We start from the raw sequence: 16,868 nt of genomic DNA, 5'->3' as shown, positions 1-16,868 counted from the left end.
TCTTGGCAACCATGATGTTGACCATTTTAAACTTTCAGCCCACTAAAATCTCAGGATTTTTGTTTAATGCACTGATGTCCAACCATATGGATTCCCCTTTCATATTCATTTTATTTTTATTTTTACTTTTTTTTTTATTTTTAGGCAATTGGGGTTAAGTGACTTGCCCAGAGTCACACAGGTAGTAAGTGTTAAGTGTTTGGTCTGAGGCCAGATTTGAACTCAAGTCCTCCTGACTTCAGGGCCAGTACTCTATCCACTGTGACACCTGGCTGCCCCTTTGTGTTCATTTTTTTAAACCTTAGTGTAATACTCTGAATTTATCCCTAAGTTATATCTTTCTAGATAGCAGCCCAATGTTCTAGCCTGCCAAGATCGTTCTGAATTCTGATCACCCAAACTTTCTGATAAGCATGTTATCTATATTTTCATCTGAGTAGCTAATTAAACACGTTACATAACACAGAGCTAAGTATATATCCCTGAAACACATCTCTGGAGACTTCCTACCAAATGGACACTGAACCATAGATTATTTTATGTTTCCAGTCAGTCATTCAACCAATTTCAAACCCTAAGATCTAACTAGATCATTGTCTGGCTTACATCCCTCCATATTCTGCAGAAGATCAGCAGGAGAGATTTCTGTCATATGTTTTGCTAAAATCTAGGTAAAATATATCTATAGTATTCCCTTCCAGGACCAGAATAGTAAACTGCCCCCCCCATAATCCCAACTTTGATAGGCTCTATAATTCTGTCCAAAAATCACAGACAAGTTCACTGGCATATAGATTGTAGATTTCAATCTTTTCTCATTTTTGAAAATCAGTTGCCCTTCCCGATCCTGTAGCACCTCTCTTGTTCTCCACAATCTTTCAGGTAGCACTGATAATGATCCCAACTGTTTTTAAGTTTACTTGAGCCAAGTAACCTGAACTCTTCCCATATCTTTTCTCCTCATGCTCTCTGTTTTCTCCTTATTCTTACATTTCCACTATTTTCTATATCCTAACACTCCTTTACTACCTCTTCACTTAGCTAAGTATCCACTCCTGGCATCACTGGAGGGACCCAAGTTGATACTACAGATAACCCATATCATACAAATTCCCTATGCAGCAGCCCTTTTGACCAGTGCCCTCCAGTAGGAATGTCATTGTCATTGGCAGAGAAGACAGAAGCAGATTAAGAACTGGGCAGCTTTGCATCTGTTATCTCCTTAAGCAGGAATTCTTCCTTCCTTCCCCTTCTTTAAATCTCCCCTTTGTTCCAATCCTTAAAAAGTGATCTCAGTGACTCAGGACTTCCCTACAATACAATAAATTTCAAACCACCCAGGCCTGCCCCACCTGTCCATATCCACCCAAAAGATCTTCACAGGAGATCCACCCAGCAGCATGCTGGAGGCCCTCCCTGCTTTCGTCCAACATCACAAAGGGTCCCAGTGGGGACACCTGGCAATCTACCTGTCATTGCTTATTCTCACCACGTGACCAACACATCTTCCTTTTCTGTCACGTAATTCCCCAATGATATACTTTACTCCTCATCCTCCTTCCATTTTCTCATTGAACTTCATACAATGTTTCGGCTTGCTCCCACTACGCATTTTTCCATTATCCTTGTAATGCTCATCTTTAGTTCTGCGGAGGCAATAGTGTTCCAGGTCTCACAGGCATACAGGACACCAAGAAAATGTTTACATTGAACAAATGTGACTTTTCTGTCACAGGAAGCTTCTGGGTATGTTAAATGCTTTACAATTTCCCAAAAGCAAATTCATCCCTCTTCCTCCTACTTTTCAACTCTGGGCCTACCTAAATTGTCTGTCTCAGGGTATAGATACACTATTGAACAAGTTCTTAGAGTGTCCATTCAGATGCATGTTGAAATCTGGGCAAAAGACATTCTTTATTCATTTGTTTCTTCCTGTGAGGATGGACAGACCCAACTCCTTCAAGTGATTACAGATCTCTTCCAAGGGGTTTGATGCAACTGACACAATGTCATACACAAATGGGAACATAATGAACGACTTCAGCATCCGTTAGGAACCCTTCCTTGGCTTGGATGCTGTGCTGGATCTCCTTCATGACAACGAGGAATACTTTTGGTGAACATCTATTACCGGATGCTTATTATCAGGTGGTTACTGAGCAGGGTTATTTCTACTGTTTCATGTCCCAAGGAATCTTGGATGATCTTGATATGTGTATGGTAGAAACTTTGTAAAACAGCCTATTAGGGGAGCGTTTTGTTCTGCTGACCTGAATGATTCAGAATTATCAACAAAAATGAAACACAGTGGGATCTTCTGTTCTTTACAACTTTTATCAATTACAAAATGGTGCAGATGCAATCCACTGTTGGCAGAAGCCTGCTTGGTGTTCTCTACTAAAACCCCCACTGAGGATGCATTGAATTTTATACAGATGACCCTCAAAAAGATCTTGTATAGACAGGGGATATGTGAGCGCACACACTTACACACCCCCATACGTGTTGGTAGTTAATCTTTTCTTTATCAATAAGGAACAAGATTTTTCCCACTCCTTTGCTATCTTTTGTTTCCATTCTTTGCTTTTCACTCTTCTTTTGCTTTCAGCTTCCAAAAAGCTGTATTTGCTTCCACTCCTTTAGATAGTCAGTAAATTGGTCCCTCAGTGCCCTCACAATGATATCACCTCCAGCACCGATCTCCTCTACAGACTCATTATATACATGCTCCAAATTAGACTGCTGTTTTCTGTTCTCTCTGAGCATCTCTGGGGCAGGGATGTTAGGGTCCAAGTGTGATGGCTCCATTATCATTGATTAAGAAAACAATTTGTTAAAATAATTTTTAAAAATCTTTTCCATTTTTCTTCTTTTTGTGATCTTCTTTCCTATTTTCCCAAACCACAAAAAAATTTCTCCACTAAGCCTTAAAACAGGACTTTTGTTATGCTTCCCCTTCCTCAGTTCATTCTGAACTTGAGTGTTATGAACATTATTCCTGTGCGACTATGCCATTCTTTTGTATTCCTTCCCCCTTTGCCTGACCCTCTGTCCACTTTTTGGATATCTTTCTTAAACTGAAATTGGCTAGTGATTTTTCTATGAATTCATATGGCCTCTAGCCAACCTCCCATGACCATCTTTTCCTTCTCACCAGAGTGTTCTCACTGGACATCTTAAGAAGTTCCTTCTTGAAGAGCAGCATAGTGATACAATGGAAACAGCCCTGGACTTAGAGCTCAAGTCTTAAGCTCAGCCATTTATTACTGGAATGACCTTGGATATGTAAGTTAACCTTTCCTGGGCCTCATTTATCTCATCTGTAAAATGACAGGGTTGAAGGAAATGGCTTTCATGTTCCTTCCAGCTCTAAATCTGTAATTCTATGATCTCTTCTGAGTGAATGACTTCCCTGCAGATCTGTAATCTGTGGGGCTCTATTTATGCAATAATCTCTTTGAACTCTTTGAAATCTGTTCTCCCAACACCTAGCAGGGATGTCGGACTACTTCTGGTTTTCTTTTTGTAGTCTATAATGAACTTTCATATAGAATGACCACTTCCCCCCAAGATTCCCAAGCTTTCCACCCCAGCAACCAGTTGATGAGAAAAATCTCCACAATTTCCTTTTTTAGTTACTACACCTCTTGAAGGAGGAAATGATCATTAAAGGAAGTCAAGATATTATTAACCAACCTGTTTCTAGCAGAGAGAAAGCCACAGCAGAAGCCCAGATAATGGAGCTCCTCATCACTTCTACCTCACACTTCGGAGTCAGGCTTGTGTTAGGATTGCTGAACTTGCCATCGATTTCTTCCTTCAGTCCAGGTGATCTAGAGTTTGCTCCAATGATGACATCACTTCTGTTTCTGCCTCCTTTGGCCCTTACCCACCATGTTCCCCTGCTCTGGTTCTTGGAGATCCTTCTCCTGACAATACTTAGCCCATTTTTCACAACAGTTTTCCTCTGAGTCCTTCTCTTCCTCCGTTTCTCCTTCTTCAACTCAACCCCTTCTCTCTGAGTCCTTCAGTTTCTTCAAGTCATCTGCCCAAGTTCTTTTCCTCCTCTCCCTGAATCCTCCTTTTCCTTCTCAAGTCCCTCCTCTCCTCCGCAAATCTGATCACAATTCCAAAGCCCTTCATACTACTAACCTGCATTTTGTGCAACAAAGCAGCCACTGATTTTGAATTTCTGGGGTCTAGATCAACAAGGAGGTATGATCCTAGCTGACAAGTTCTACATTCAGTCTGTTCTGAATCTAGCCTAGCAATAAATGTTTTCAATAGATATGGATTAACTTAAAATTATTTAAAATACTTTTCACAGAAAAGAGGGTCACTGAAGTGTCATTCAAGTCACCCCCACCCCACATACAGTAAATGACAAGATCCTGTGTCTCCTTTCCTTAGCCAGGTGAGAATACCTCTGTTGAATCAATCAATCAATCAAAGACATTTTAAGTACTGTGAAAAGTCCCGAATCAATTCAGAAGTCCTCTGGAAGCCACTGGATGAAGTGAAATTATGCCACACAGGAGTATGTTCAGATTGTTTGAGGAGGCTGGTCATGCCACATGAGTTTTTTATTTTTAAAATAAATAGCAGGGGATTTGAGCATCTGGCACTAAGCTAGGAGTGGAAGCCCTCCAGCCAAGTCAAGGAGAAGGGATTGACTGGAGGGAGAGGGACAGAAAAGAGGATAAATCTCTCCTCATTTCAATCCCTCGTTTTCTCATCCCACCCCACTTTTAGTAGAGGAAGACCCCATGAACTTGAGGGACCCAAGGATCTGGACTTTTTCATCACCATCCTGGCAGTGATGGCCAGTAACATCTGTATCAGGAGCTGAGGATAAACTAGTAGTGCTGAGGAAAGGCAGCTCAACGGTTCTACAAGGAGTCCAGCAGGAAAGCTCTCTCTTACCTAATGGGAGCTCCACGAGCACCCCATGAGAGGGAGAAAAAGACTTACAGTAGTAACCACATTTCAACTCTTTCAATGTACCTATACTATGAGGAGATAAGAAAAAGCCACTCAAACTCTGGATACTCAACCTGCCAGTGCAAACAAGAGTCTGGACATTGAGGTCCAGAGCATGTGCTACAGAAACATTTTTTTAATGTACAACGAGAACAGAAGGAAGGCCAAAAGGAAACACAGACAAGTAGGATAGCTTTGAAAGTTACCTGTTGAAATTAACTATACACTTGAAGGAAAAAGCAAGCATCATTTGGTTTTATAAAAGAGATTCACTGCGGCAGCTAGGTGACACAGTGGATAGAGCACCAGGCCTGGAGTCAGGAGGACCTAAGTTCTAATCTGGCCTCAGACATTTCTTGCTATGTGACTCTGTGACTTCTGGGCAAGTTACTTAATCCCAATTGCCTCAAAAAAAGAAAGAGATTCACATTCAATGTTATTTTTCAGTTCTATTGTGTACATGGATATTTCTTTTTATTTATTGATAAGTTCAGAATTTTTTTAACTAGAAAAAAAGAGGAAAAGAGAATTCTAGGAAGGTATATTAGCATACACTGCTCTACAGTTTTTAATTTGGATCTCTAATAAAAAATGTGTGTCTCCATGAAAAAGTTAATAAGGAAAGATACTAACTAACCTGCAAACTGAGCCCAGGGTAGCTGATATTTACCAGTTAGTCTGGAAGCTACCAGAAGCCAGGGGCAGAGCTTAATGAAGGCTAGGAAAATATCCCTGTACCAAAGGGTAACAGAATTTCAAGTATGAGTTGGAGGAGAGGTACAGGAGAAAACTAGTAGCCAACTGAATCTCCATACATACTCCATACATACTGAATCTATAGCCACTTGGCTGGACACAATGTCTAGTTACCAAATCAATCATTCCTTGCTTTTGCACAAATGGACAACAAATGGACAGATAAGAAGACAGTTAAGGAAACATAAAAGAGAAATAAAATCTATCACACACACAAAAAAGAATTAACTTCAAGGCTCAGATGATACACTTAAAATACCTGAAATGAGGACTGGCAATAACTCTTTCACAGTGTTCATTGAATTCACCAACATCACTCTGTGTTCCTGGTGAGTCAATTCCTGTTGTCTTTCATCAATCATTTTGGCCATTTTTGTCATTCCTAGCTCAGAAAAAACAAACCGTGTTATGAGTTATGAGTAGCAGGATGGGTTCTAGATTTATATTCTTGGTTCAGGTCAACTTTCATTAAACTAATACAATAATGATGAGAATCAAACAATCTCTCTACAGATACAGGTGTATGTGTATACATGTGTGCATAACTAATTATTAATTATGTAAATACACACATAACATACAATACATAAATTTTATAAATACTGACAATGCACTGACTCAACATAACAAAATTTCTATATACCAAACAAAATAAATAATCCTTCAAGAATCTCACAACAATCTAATATCAAAGAATACTTTGGAAGTTTACATAAAGATGTTAAGAATTAAATAATGGTGATACCAGGAGACACCTAGTATCTTTTCATCTATATTCTAACACTTCACATTTTGGTGGCATAAATCAAAAGAATGACTTAGTTCTCTAAATCACTAAGAAACTTAGGGAAAGTCATCACTGCCCATGCTCTTTCAGAATGATTCAAATTAGATAATCTATCACAGATACAAATTTCCATAATTACAACACTTTAACTTCAGTGTAACACTGTTAACAAGCACATTCAGTCTAGGGTATATCTACCTGCAGAAAGGGAAGTTTAGTTACTTAGGTCTCAAAAGGATCTCATTACAACATGACATGAATCCCAACAGCAGAGTTATACTGAAAACAAAATATTTGTAGACAACTTCACATCAACAACATGGTCATCTCCAGCTTTCAAGATTTGTGGTTTGTGATGCAAATGGTCTGTGTCATACAACTGACCTCGGCAGGCCAGGTCTCTCCTCCGGGCTATAATTACTGTCATAAAGTAAAACTGTATTTATACTACAAGTTTTTAAGCTGTAATTTTAAAGTAATTTCCTCCTCTTTGGCTTGATTATTATTCTAAAATTTAATTTTTATTTGCATAAGGAATTTTTTATAAACCTAGACAGCCACAGCATTATAATTCTCTTTAAGTCTCCTTAGATTATTCAATCTTGGGCTACCAAAAATCCATTGGTGGTAGGAAGACTCATTAGTAAGCTAAGAGTCACAAAGGGCTATGGGCCAGCTGGCAAACAATGAAGGAATGCTGTGTAATGTAGAGTGGAGAGGTCAAAATTCAGGGTGGCCTTCAGCATTACAGCAACAGAAAACTATTTCCTATATTCTCAGGCTACGTTTGCCACGTCTGATTTAATGTAACTTCACCAAACAGGAACAGGATTTTTTAAAAATATATTCAGCTTTCAGACACAGTGAACCATCTTAAACAGTCCCATCATCAAAAAGGAAGATATGGAAACCCAACAGTATACAAATGAATTTCAACAGCATACAACCCTTATTTTCTGCTTTTTACATTTTCAAATTCTTCACAAATGGCTTGAGAAGAAAGGAAAGGGTTCTATCTTCTTGATCAAAGAGAAATAATATGGAGAAAACTATGAGCGTCAAACCTGGTCCCAAATTCTTAGTGTAAGTGACCAAATCCTCCATTGTTTCTACCACTTCTGCCACTGTTAGATATTCCAAAATGCCTTTGCACACACGGATGATTTTGCGGACCTAAAAAGAAAATCACAGAATGTTTAGAAACCCATTTAATTCAATGTGGACCTGGCCACAAATCTACAAAATCCCAAACAAGAGTCTATCAAGCTTTCACTTGAAAATTCTAGGGCAGGGAATGCATTACCTCCCAAAGCAGTCCACTGCATGTTTGGATGGCTGGGGCTGTAAGACAGTCTCTCCCTACAGCAAACCTAAACATGCCTCTCTGAAACACCTTTCCATCACTACTATTCCTCTAGGACCAATCAGAACAAGTCTAACCCCATCTCAACTGAGAGTCCTTCAAAGAAGTTTCAGTGTGTTAAACTATGCAAAGAAACACTAAATTAAGCAGGTGATGATACTGATGTGTAGATATTAATATTTCATCACCACGTTAAATAAACTCAAATTTCCTAACAATGAAGCCAGTAACTTTTAAGATCAAGCTTGGAGTGGGTGTGTACAATTGGCTCATTTTCACAACACCTTAGAAAGTGGGTGGCAAATATAATCCCTGCTTTGTTGGAAAATCAGAAGTCAAAAAGAAAAGGGATTTGCCCCCCCAATAGCTGTGTAAGGGAGCTGGGAAGAGAACCTAAGTATTTCTAATCGAGATACTGAGTCCCTAATGTGGAGACTCATAATTCTCCCTTTCTGCTGTAGAGGATGTTCTCAAGAATTAAGATACCTACCTCGGCCTCATCAAAGGTGAGGAGCAAGTCAGATGTCCCAGAAAGTATACCCCTTGACCCGTCAATCAGATAATCGCGAGCTGGCACAGAGTAAGGATCTGCCTGAAGCATCTGGGCTGCCTGGACAAGCTTGGTACAAGCATTTTCAACCCTGTGGAGAATAGAATGGCACTTCATAATGCTCTCTGACTGATGCCAAAAGGAAGATCATCCATTATTTTACTGTACACTTAAAAAAAAAGTCCAACAGTCAAGCCTTTGCTCATTTATTCATTCAACAAATATTTACTCATGTGCCATCTATTATGGCACATTGGTATGCTAAGCCCTGGTTCAATGACCATTACTCAGCTACAAAAAATGAAGATAATAGACTGAATTTTTAATATTGTTTTTATACCACCCCCCATACACACACACATACAACCTGGTAAAGATATAGCACACATCGGTCATGTCCTGGATATGATCAAAATTTTTTAAATAAGGAAATTTGAAGGAGGTGACCAAAACATGGTGACATTTAATACTTATATGTAGGAGGAAAAAAAGAACAAATTAAGTGTGGCTATTAAGGGGGAAGTAAGAGGGTTAGAATCATACATTTTCTACTAGTCTGGCTAAATGGATATTTCAGAAAAGCCCTCTATGTCTGTTTTATTAATGCAATGACTATTATCATGGGTAGCTAGACAAGTTAGGCAAAATCCACAAATGGCAGCGGATCAATACCAAGTTAATTCTACCAAGGAATTCAAAGCATATTAACTGAAAATCAATTTTTCAATATTCTTTGACTTAACATGTTATTAATTCTACAAACATTTCCTGAATGCCTCCTAAGGGCAAATCAAAGGACTCAAGGGGCTGAACTATGAATAGCAAATAATATCAGAGAAAATAGAACTATTTTTTAAAAGAATCTGAAACTGATATTCTTCGAATTGTATTTAGGAAGGAACTCACTGAAATACCCTTTTGTAAAGAGACTTATTTTTCACTTACCAGGACTACCCCTTGAGCAGAGTTGAATTTATGTAATAACACAAATATTATTTCATTTGATGCTCACAACCCTGGGAGGTAGGTGCTATTACTATTATCTTTATCTGAGGAAACTGAGGCAAGCAGAGGTTAGGTGACTTGTTCAGGGCCACACATCTAATAAATATCTGCAGCTGGATTTGAACTCAGGTCTTCCTGACTTCAGGTCCAGCACTCTATCCACTGTGCCATCTGATAAAGATGAGATGAAGGCACACACTGGGAAACACATTAAATGTTTTAAAAAAAAAGACACCAATAAAAATGTATTTCAAAGAAACAAAATAATTGCAAGTAATTTCAGGGGGTGGGGAAAGTGTCAAGAGCCGGGCCAATTAGAAGAGGTCTCATGGAGGTGATAAAGGAGATGATTCTTGGCCTGCACAGAGGACAAAAGACAACACAGACAACACGCAGAGGCTAGAACAAGTAGACTAGCTGGGCTGGAAGATAGAACACCGTGGGAACTGAGAAAATGGGTGAACTGTGAAAACAAGCAGCAAAGTCTTTAACAATGTGGTTCTAACCTAAGAGAAGAGCTTTTCTACACAGGGAGACACACAAGATGTCTGAGCAGGGGAATGACATAGTCAGACCCATGTTTTAGGAATATCAGCATGGATGCTGTGTGGAAGAGGGAGCCTAGAGAAGGGAGATGCTGGCACGGCAGGCACCCATCAGGAGGCTACTTCAGCAGTCCACTGGAAAGACGATAAAGGCCTGATGGATGGTGTGGGCTAGGGGAAGGAAAAGAGAAAGATGGAAGACGTGTGGAGATGGAGGATGATTGAGGCTGTGAACCTCGGAAACTGGAAGGATGGTGGGCACCCCAACACAACTAGTGACTAATTCTGTCAAGAAACTAACCTAGCAGACTAGGGAAAGATAATGAATTCTGTTTGGACACATGGAGTTTGAGAGGCCTAGGAGACATCCATGATGAGGTCAAGCAGGCAGTTCATGCGGAACTAGAGCTCAGGAAAGAGACTGGGGTGAATTTACAGATTTGAAAGTCATCTGCACAAAGATAATTGAGTCCAAGGGAGCTGGCGAAAACATCGAGAGAAAGAGAAGAGAGCAAAGCCTTGCAGGGGCGGCGGTGGGGGGGCAGCCAAAGTTAGGGGCGGGACATGGATGGTGACACAAAAGAAAGGAGGAAGGGGCAGTCAGACAGATAGGAGAACCAAAAGAAGGCTTGGTCACAAAAAGAGGAAGGGGTAACTGGAAGGGGAGCAGGGAAGAGAGGTCAACAGTGTGAAAAGCCAGAGATCAAAAAGGAGGATGACTAAGAAAAGGTCACTGTATTTGGCCACTGAAATATTGATAAACCATCATATGTTACTACATAGAGAGGATTCTTATTCACGCATGGACAGAAACTGGTGCCTTTCTATGAGTCTCCATTCTAGCATTCTGAATCATGCTAAGTCCCTGTTGACTTTTTGTCCAGGCTCATGAACCACACTGGAAGCTTTGACGATGGTTCCTGAGCTCCGGGACTGTTCTTGCCTTTCCATCCCCAGGAGAGAACACTTTCAGTGGGGATTTTTGTTTTGTTTTGTTTTTAACGAATTTGGCTACCAAGGAGAAATGGCAACAGTTTGTAAGGGTCAAAGAGTCAAGGGAAGATGTTTTTTAAGGAACAGAAGACGCGTGCACATGTTTGTAGGCTGCAGCGAAGGAGCCAATGGATAAAGAGAGTTTGAAAACACAAGAAGAGTGATGAAAGGAGTAAGTTCCCCAAAATGGAAGGGCACGAGATCAAGAGCAACAGTGTAACTGGGAATTCTGACATCCAGCACAAATTCAGTGTGTCTCTAGGGCAGTCACCTAGGAACAAAAGGGAATATAACGTATGACCACCTGCCCATGGCCAACATAACCTGGAGACAGAGGCTCATGGGAGCTGAGGAGGCTAGAGGAAAAAAACCTGAGAGACCAAAGAGGGACAGAGCACGGAGCAGAAAACGTGCTGCTGGAGCTGGAGAGCAGAGGAAGGAGCCAAGTGAGGAAAGAGTCGGCCTGGCTGCCAGGCTGAGCGGGAACTCTGTGACCCTGGGGGAGTTCCAGCACCAATCAAAAGCACAAAGTGGGGGAGGGTCTTGGCAAGAAAGACAACCTCTTCCTTCAAGACTGGAACAAAAGAGGACAGAACACGGGATAACGTTGGAGGGATCTGAGGTAAAGAATAAGGGAAAAGAAGCTTGTAAGGGACAGTCTATTTTCTATCCAATTAGAATACAGATGTCATAAAAATATCTATAAGAGACAAAAGTGCTACTGAGAAGAACACAAAAAAAACCCTAATTCCATAGAAGTCAAATACTCCCAGGCACAAAAGGTATTCATATTTTGTTTTTATACATAGATTCTTTTAAGAGTGCATACTTATCCCTTTATATCATCATAACAATAATAACTACTAATTTAGATAGTATCTTTAATGAAAGGCAAGGCTTTGTTGGGGGGAAGGGAGGGAAGAGGAAAAGAAGGGACCAGGTTAGTGTGAGCAAGAAATGATGCTCCTTGCTGCAACACCTCGGATTACTTACGCAGTACCACGAGTAGCCCTAGTTACCAACACTAGCAGGCGTATTCCTGGCAAAACTGTGAAGTGGATGAAATCAGTCTTCAGGGCCCTACTACCTGTTCTTTCAGTAGCCCTCTTTACCCCTGCTGTAGCCTTCTCCTCCCTGATCTGGAAACAAATGTGTCCATTCTCTTTTCTTTTTTTTCTTTCTTTTTCTTCTTCTTCTTCTTCTTCTTCTTCTTCCTCTTCCTCTTCCTCCTCCTCCTCCTCCTGCTCCTTCTTCTTCTTCTTCGCAAGGCAATCAGGGTTAAGTGACTTGCCCAGGGTCACATAGATAGTATGTGTCAAGTGTCTGAGGCTGAATTTGAACTGAGGTCCTCCTGACTTGAGGACCGGTGCTCTACCCACTGCGCCACCTGGCTGCCCTTTCCATTTTCTTTTCTATCAAAACGTGGACCCAAGTTTTGGAAAGGATCTGATGAATTAATTCATACTGAAGTACATATGACTGTTGAGACTTAATGTGTTGCCCCTTACAGAGGGCATGAAGTATTGGGAACAGAGTTCTGATGGATTTTCAGACCCCCACAACTGGTAAGGAGTCTTTCCATGAACCTTACAAATCATGAGTGGCTACCTATACATTACCCTACTCACACTCAGAATGCTCCTAGGATCATGGAGTTGAGTTGGAAGAGATCTTAGAGATCATCTAATTCAATATATTCATTTTACAAATAAGCAAAGTGCGGCTCAGTAAACAAAAGAGCTAAGATTTGAACCCAGGTCCTGCAACTTCAAATCCAGCATGCTTTACACTGTATCAAATTGCCTCTCAATCCCTATTTCATGTGTAATCTTCAATCAATCAAGGAGCATTTATTATGTACCATGTACTGGGCTTACACAGACAAAACGAAATTGTCTCTGCCATCCATAACCTTTAGTCTTTCAAGGAAGACACGTACGTATTTAAGTTACAAAAAAAAAAAGTACAAAAATACAATGTAAAATCCACCAGCAGCATGGGAGAACAAGAAAGCTTTCATAGAAATGGTGGCACCGAAGCTGAGTTTTGGTGAAGGTAAAAAATAAATTAAAAAAACACCAAGGGATTTGAAGAGGCTGAGATGGAGACAGAACTTTACCAGCATGGCAGATGACCAGTGCAAGTCACATAGCCAGAAGAGAGCATGTCCAGCATAGGGAATAGCAAGAAGGCCAGTTTGGCTGGAATGTAAAGTACAAGAATGGGAACCATCGATAATGAGGCCAGAAATGCATGTTGGAGCTAGGTTTGTAAAGGGTTCAAAGTGACAAAGTTTACATCTGATACTAGAGACAAGTGGGATCCAGTGGTTAGATCTGTGCTTTAGGAGAATCACTTTAGCAGATGAATGGAGAATGTCTTACAAAGGGGAAAGATAAGGCAGGGAGACCAATTATGTCTATCTTAAATTTAAAGAAAATAAATAATACACATAAATATCTTAAAAGTCTAAAAGTTGGAGTCTGAATATAAAATTATATTCTCTCATTGAGAAGCAGCATAAAATAAGAAAAAGTATTGGTGCTGCGGTTAACCTAAATTTTAAGTCTGATACTAAATGTAGGACCCTGGATGTGACTCTTAACCTCACAGAAGCTTGTTTTCTTCAGCTGTAAAACCGGGATAATACTACTTCTATTATCTAGCTCAGGAGTCAAAGTCAAGGCCCAGGGGCAAAGCAGCTCGGAAAAGCTTAAGTGTGGCCCAACCAGGCTAAACTGTAATTGGAAAACATTTAACAAAATTGTTGTTGTTGTTCCTCCTTTGTTTTCAAAGGGGACCAATGACATCATAGATAATGTCTTGACTTGGGCATGAATGGGATTTAAGTCAGGCAGAGCTGGGAAAAGTTGTTAGCCTCACTCTCTCTTCCCCAGTCATCAAAGTCCAATGGCAGGACAAAAGTCAAGATGAAAATAAACATACAACAGAATGTTAATTTGTGGTTTTCTAAGTCAATACACTGTTGACAGAGATCCTTACGAACAGTCTTGTGGCCCCCTCTTTGAGTTTGAGACCACTGATCTAGCTCATAGGACTGCTGTGAATGAAACAATATATAAAAAGTACCTCTTGTCCTAGGACACTGTATCCTTCCCATTTAGTATTTATCTTCTCATTTTAACAGAAATAAATTGTTCTGTTGTTATCATAGCACCAGCCAAGATACCTGACTCCAGAAGATGCCATTCTGAGAAAGGTCAAAGATCCTTGCCTATTAGTCATCTGGAAATCTGAGACAGAGCCACCCCCACGGTTATGATTTCCAGAAATGGTGGCTGGAGAATTAGAGTCATTAACACAGTTATAATTTATAGAAATGAGGCCCACATGTAACTGGGAACATGGGGTGTGTACACTTGATAGGCTTTGAGCGAGTTCACCACGTAGCAAGTGTACAACACAAGATTCAACAGGCTAGGAGGTACTATGTAAAAAGAAACAAAATGTTCCAGCTTGCTTGCTCTCAAACTTAAAAGATACCATTTGCTTCAGCAGCAGATATCTTCTTGATCTTTTCAAACTGTACAGTACACTGCAAAGAGGGCTTCTCATTCTACTAACGTCAAACAGTGATAGTGTAAAGACCTGTATGTCTTAGAAACAGAATTAAAAGCCAGTGAGTCATACTGAAAGCATCCTAACCCACATAAGGACACAATTCATCCCTCCCTGCCAAAGACATATACATGGTGACAGAGACCTAATAAAAAACAAACAAAAAATCAAAACCCACACAAAAAAAGAAACAAACCCACAAATGCTTTCTAAATTATTTTAAATTGGGACAAAGGGGAATGTGCAGTCAGTTTTTATTTTAAATTGGGACAAGAAGGAACAGACAGTCAGCTCTTCGGACAGATCTGGTATAGGAGCCTATTTAAGTCAAGTAAAGCATAAGAAAGGCAGGGGACAGTGTAGCTAAGGAGGGAGGCATTCCTTAGTAAACTGACCACTCAGTGGTAAATTATTTGGCCATGTCAAGCTATGAAACAAACAAACAAACAAAATACAAAATGATTCTCAGTCTTCTGTGGTGGAAAAGAAGAGGCAGAAGGTGCTAAGAATCACACCATTTTTAGACTAGGAAAGAACATTTGCTTGCTTTGACGCGGGAACTCTCAATGCGAAATCCTGGTCTAGTAATTAACCAGAGTACATACCACTGAAAGAAATGAATTCTACCAATTTTGACATTCTCACTATTAATGAAAACAGAACATAAAAGGAAGCTGCAGTTAAGCAGAAGGAGGGCCAAACAAAGGAGCTGGCAGAGATGGTTTTATAAGGCTTCCAATGACAATAGGAAACATGAGACACATCACATAGTACAGGGGCTCAGAATAAGTATTTGCAAAAAGGCCAGCATGGAAATAATTGTAGCTTCTGCACAAACATCTGTTGCCAAGGTATAGAAGTAGAGGAATTCTAGAAAGAACTTGATCATACCCTTCATAATTAAAACAATATGTTTTTGAATACTCAATTACTTCAATGCAAAGAGAAAATGTTGAAAAATACATTTGGTGAAAGTATGGTTCAGGAGTAAGAAAGAAGAGTGGCAAAAGGCCTGTAATTTATACAGAAACCTCCTTCCCATATATTTTAAATACTCACTTAAAAAAGACGGGGAAGGTAGAAAGGGGAGAGCTGGAACACACTGGACAGGGTAAATAAGGAATAATATCACAAAAAAGTCAAGTTAATCTTATTCTAACATAAAGGAAATGACTGGTTGTCCAGCTGAGATTAACAAACAATTGTCTACGTACAAATAAACCACTCATTTATTAAAGAAATGACCGAAATCAAAACCAACCATAAGGAAAAAAAAATCAGAATATATGGCAAGTAAGTGAGACAACTCTAACAAGATATAAACAAGTTGTTGGTGCTGACAATAGAAAATGACTAAAGAATGAGTATTAACATGTAAACTCATCATTTCCTAAGTCTAACCAATAAAATTCAATAGCCACAATGAAAAGACAAAAAACCTTGAAACTGCTTCAACCAGGGAGATATTTGATCTTGACAAAATAAAAGAGATGGGAACAAAAAGAAACACCAGTCTATAACTTAAACTCATCTATGAAATCAGTAGATAATGCATTGGATTTAATTAGAAAACCTATATTCAAACTCTAGCTCTGCCATTTAAAAACTGAATGACCATAAGCCAGTCATTGAGCTTCTCGCTGTCTCAGTTTGCTCATCTACAAAATGGAAACACTGGCCAACCACACTATCTACCTCAAAGAGTTATGAAGATGAAAATGGAACATACACATACATATATACATACACACACATGTATATTTATTCACACACATATAATGCACGTACACATAAATATTATATGTGCACATACATATATATATTCATTCACACAGTGCATACATACCTTTATACATATGCATATTTATTTGTACATGTATGTGTACATGCATATACACAGGTATATATTATATACACACACACACACGTATATTACACACACACATATGTGTATACACACACAGAGTGCTTTTTCAAGTTCTATCAAACATAAGCCATTATTAGGAAGTTTCACACCCAAAAAAGGAAGAAGATAATGTAAGTAATATTTTTGCCTTGAGTATATGGCTCTTTGTACTTTTTATATTTGGAGAGTTACTTTTTGCAAACATGCTGGGATTTGGATAGTGGGTTCGCTATTTTTCACTTAACTTTGCATGTGTAGAAACAACCTAAGAACTTCAAGACTCCCGAATATAATGCCAAATGAGTCAGCTAGGTGAGGCAGCAGAGCATCCTGGGAAAAGCCCTCAATTGAGAAGAGAGGGGCAAGGACTGCATCTGGCTCTGGTTCTTACCAAACTGGGTGAC

General features: G+C 39.6%; 1 protein-coding gene across 2 annotated transcripts in view; it reads right to left on the bottom strand.

Annotated features, from left to right (window-relative positions):
• The window catches only part of VCL (vinculin), a 116,599-nt gene that overhangs the window by 45,560 nt on the left and 54,171 nt on the right, over positions 1-16,868 (bottom strand). For both annotated transcript variants that reach the window (XM_021005982.2, XM_021005983.2), the window contains exons 3-5: positions 8,377-8,527; positions 7,588-7,696; positions 5,996-6,118 (exon numbers count right to left, since the gene is read on the bottom strand). In XM_021005982.2, the coding sequence (XP_020861641.1) occupies positions 5,996-6,118; positions 7,588-7,696; positions 8,377-8,527 (383 nt within the window). The remainder of the gene's footprint in view (positions 1-5,995; positions 6,119-7,587; positions 7,697-8,376; positions 8,528-16,868) is intronic.

This window comes from Phascolarctos cinereus, unplaced genomic scaffold (genome assembly GCF_003287225.1).
Source record: "Phascolarctos cinereus isolate Bilbo 61053 unplaced genomic scaffold, phaCin_HiC Scaffold_3;HRSCAF=262, whole genome shotgun sequence".
Classification (NCBI taxonomy): Eukaryota; Metazoa; Chordata; class Mammalia; order Diprotodontia; family Phascolarctidae; genus Phascolarctos; species Phascolarctos cinereus.
The sequence above is the reverse complement of the archived record's forward strand: the minus strand, read 5'-3'. Positions and strand labels throughout refer to the sequence as shown.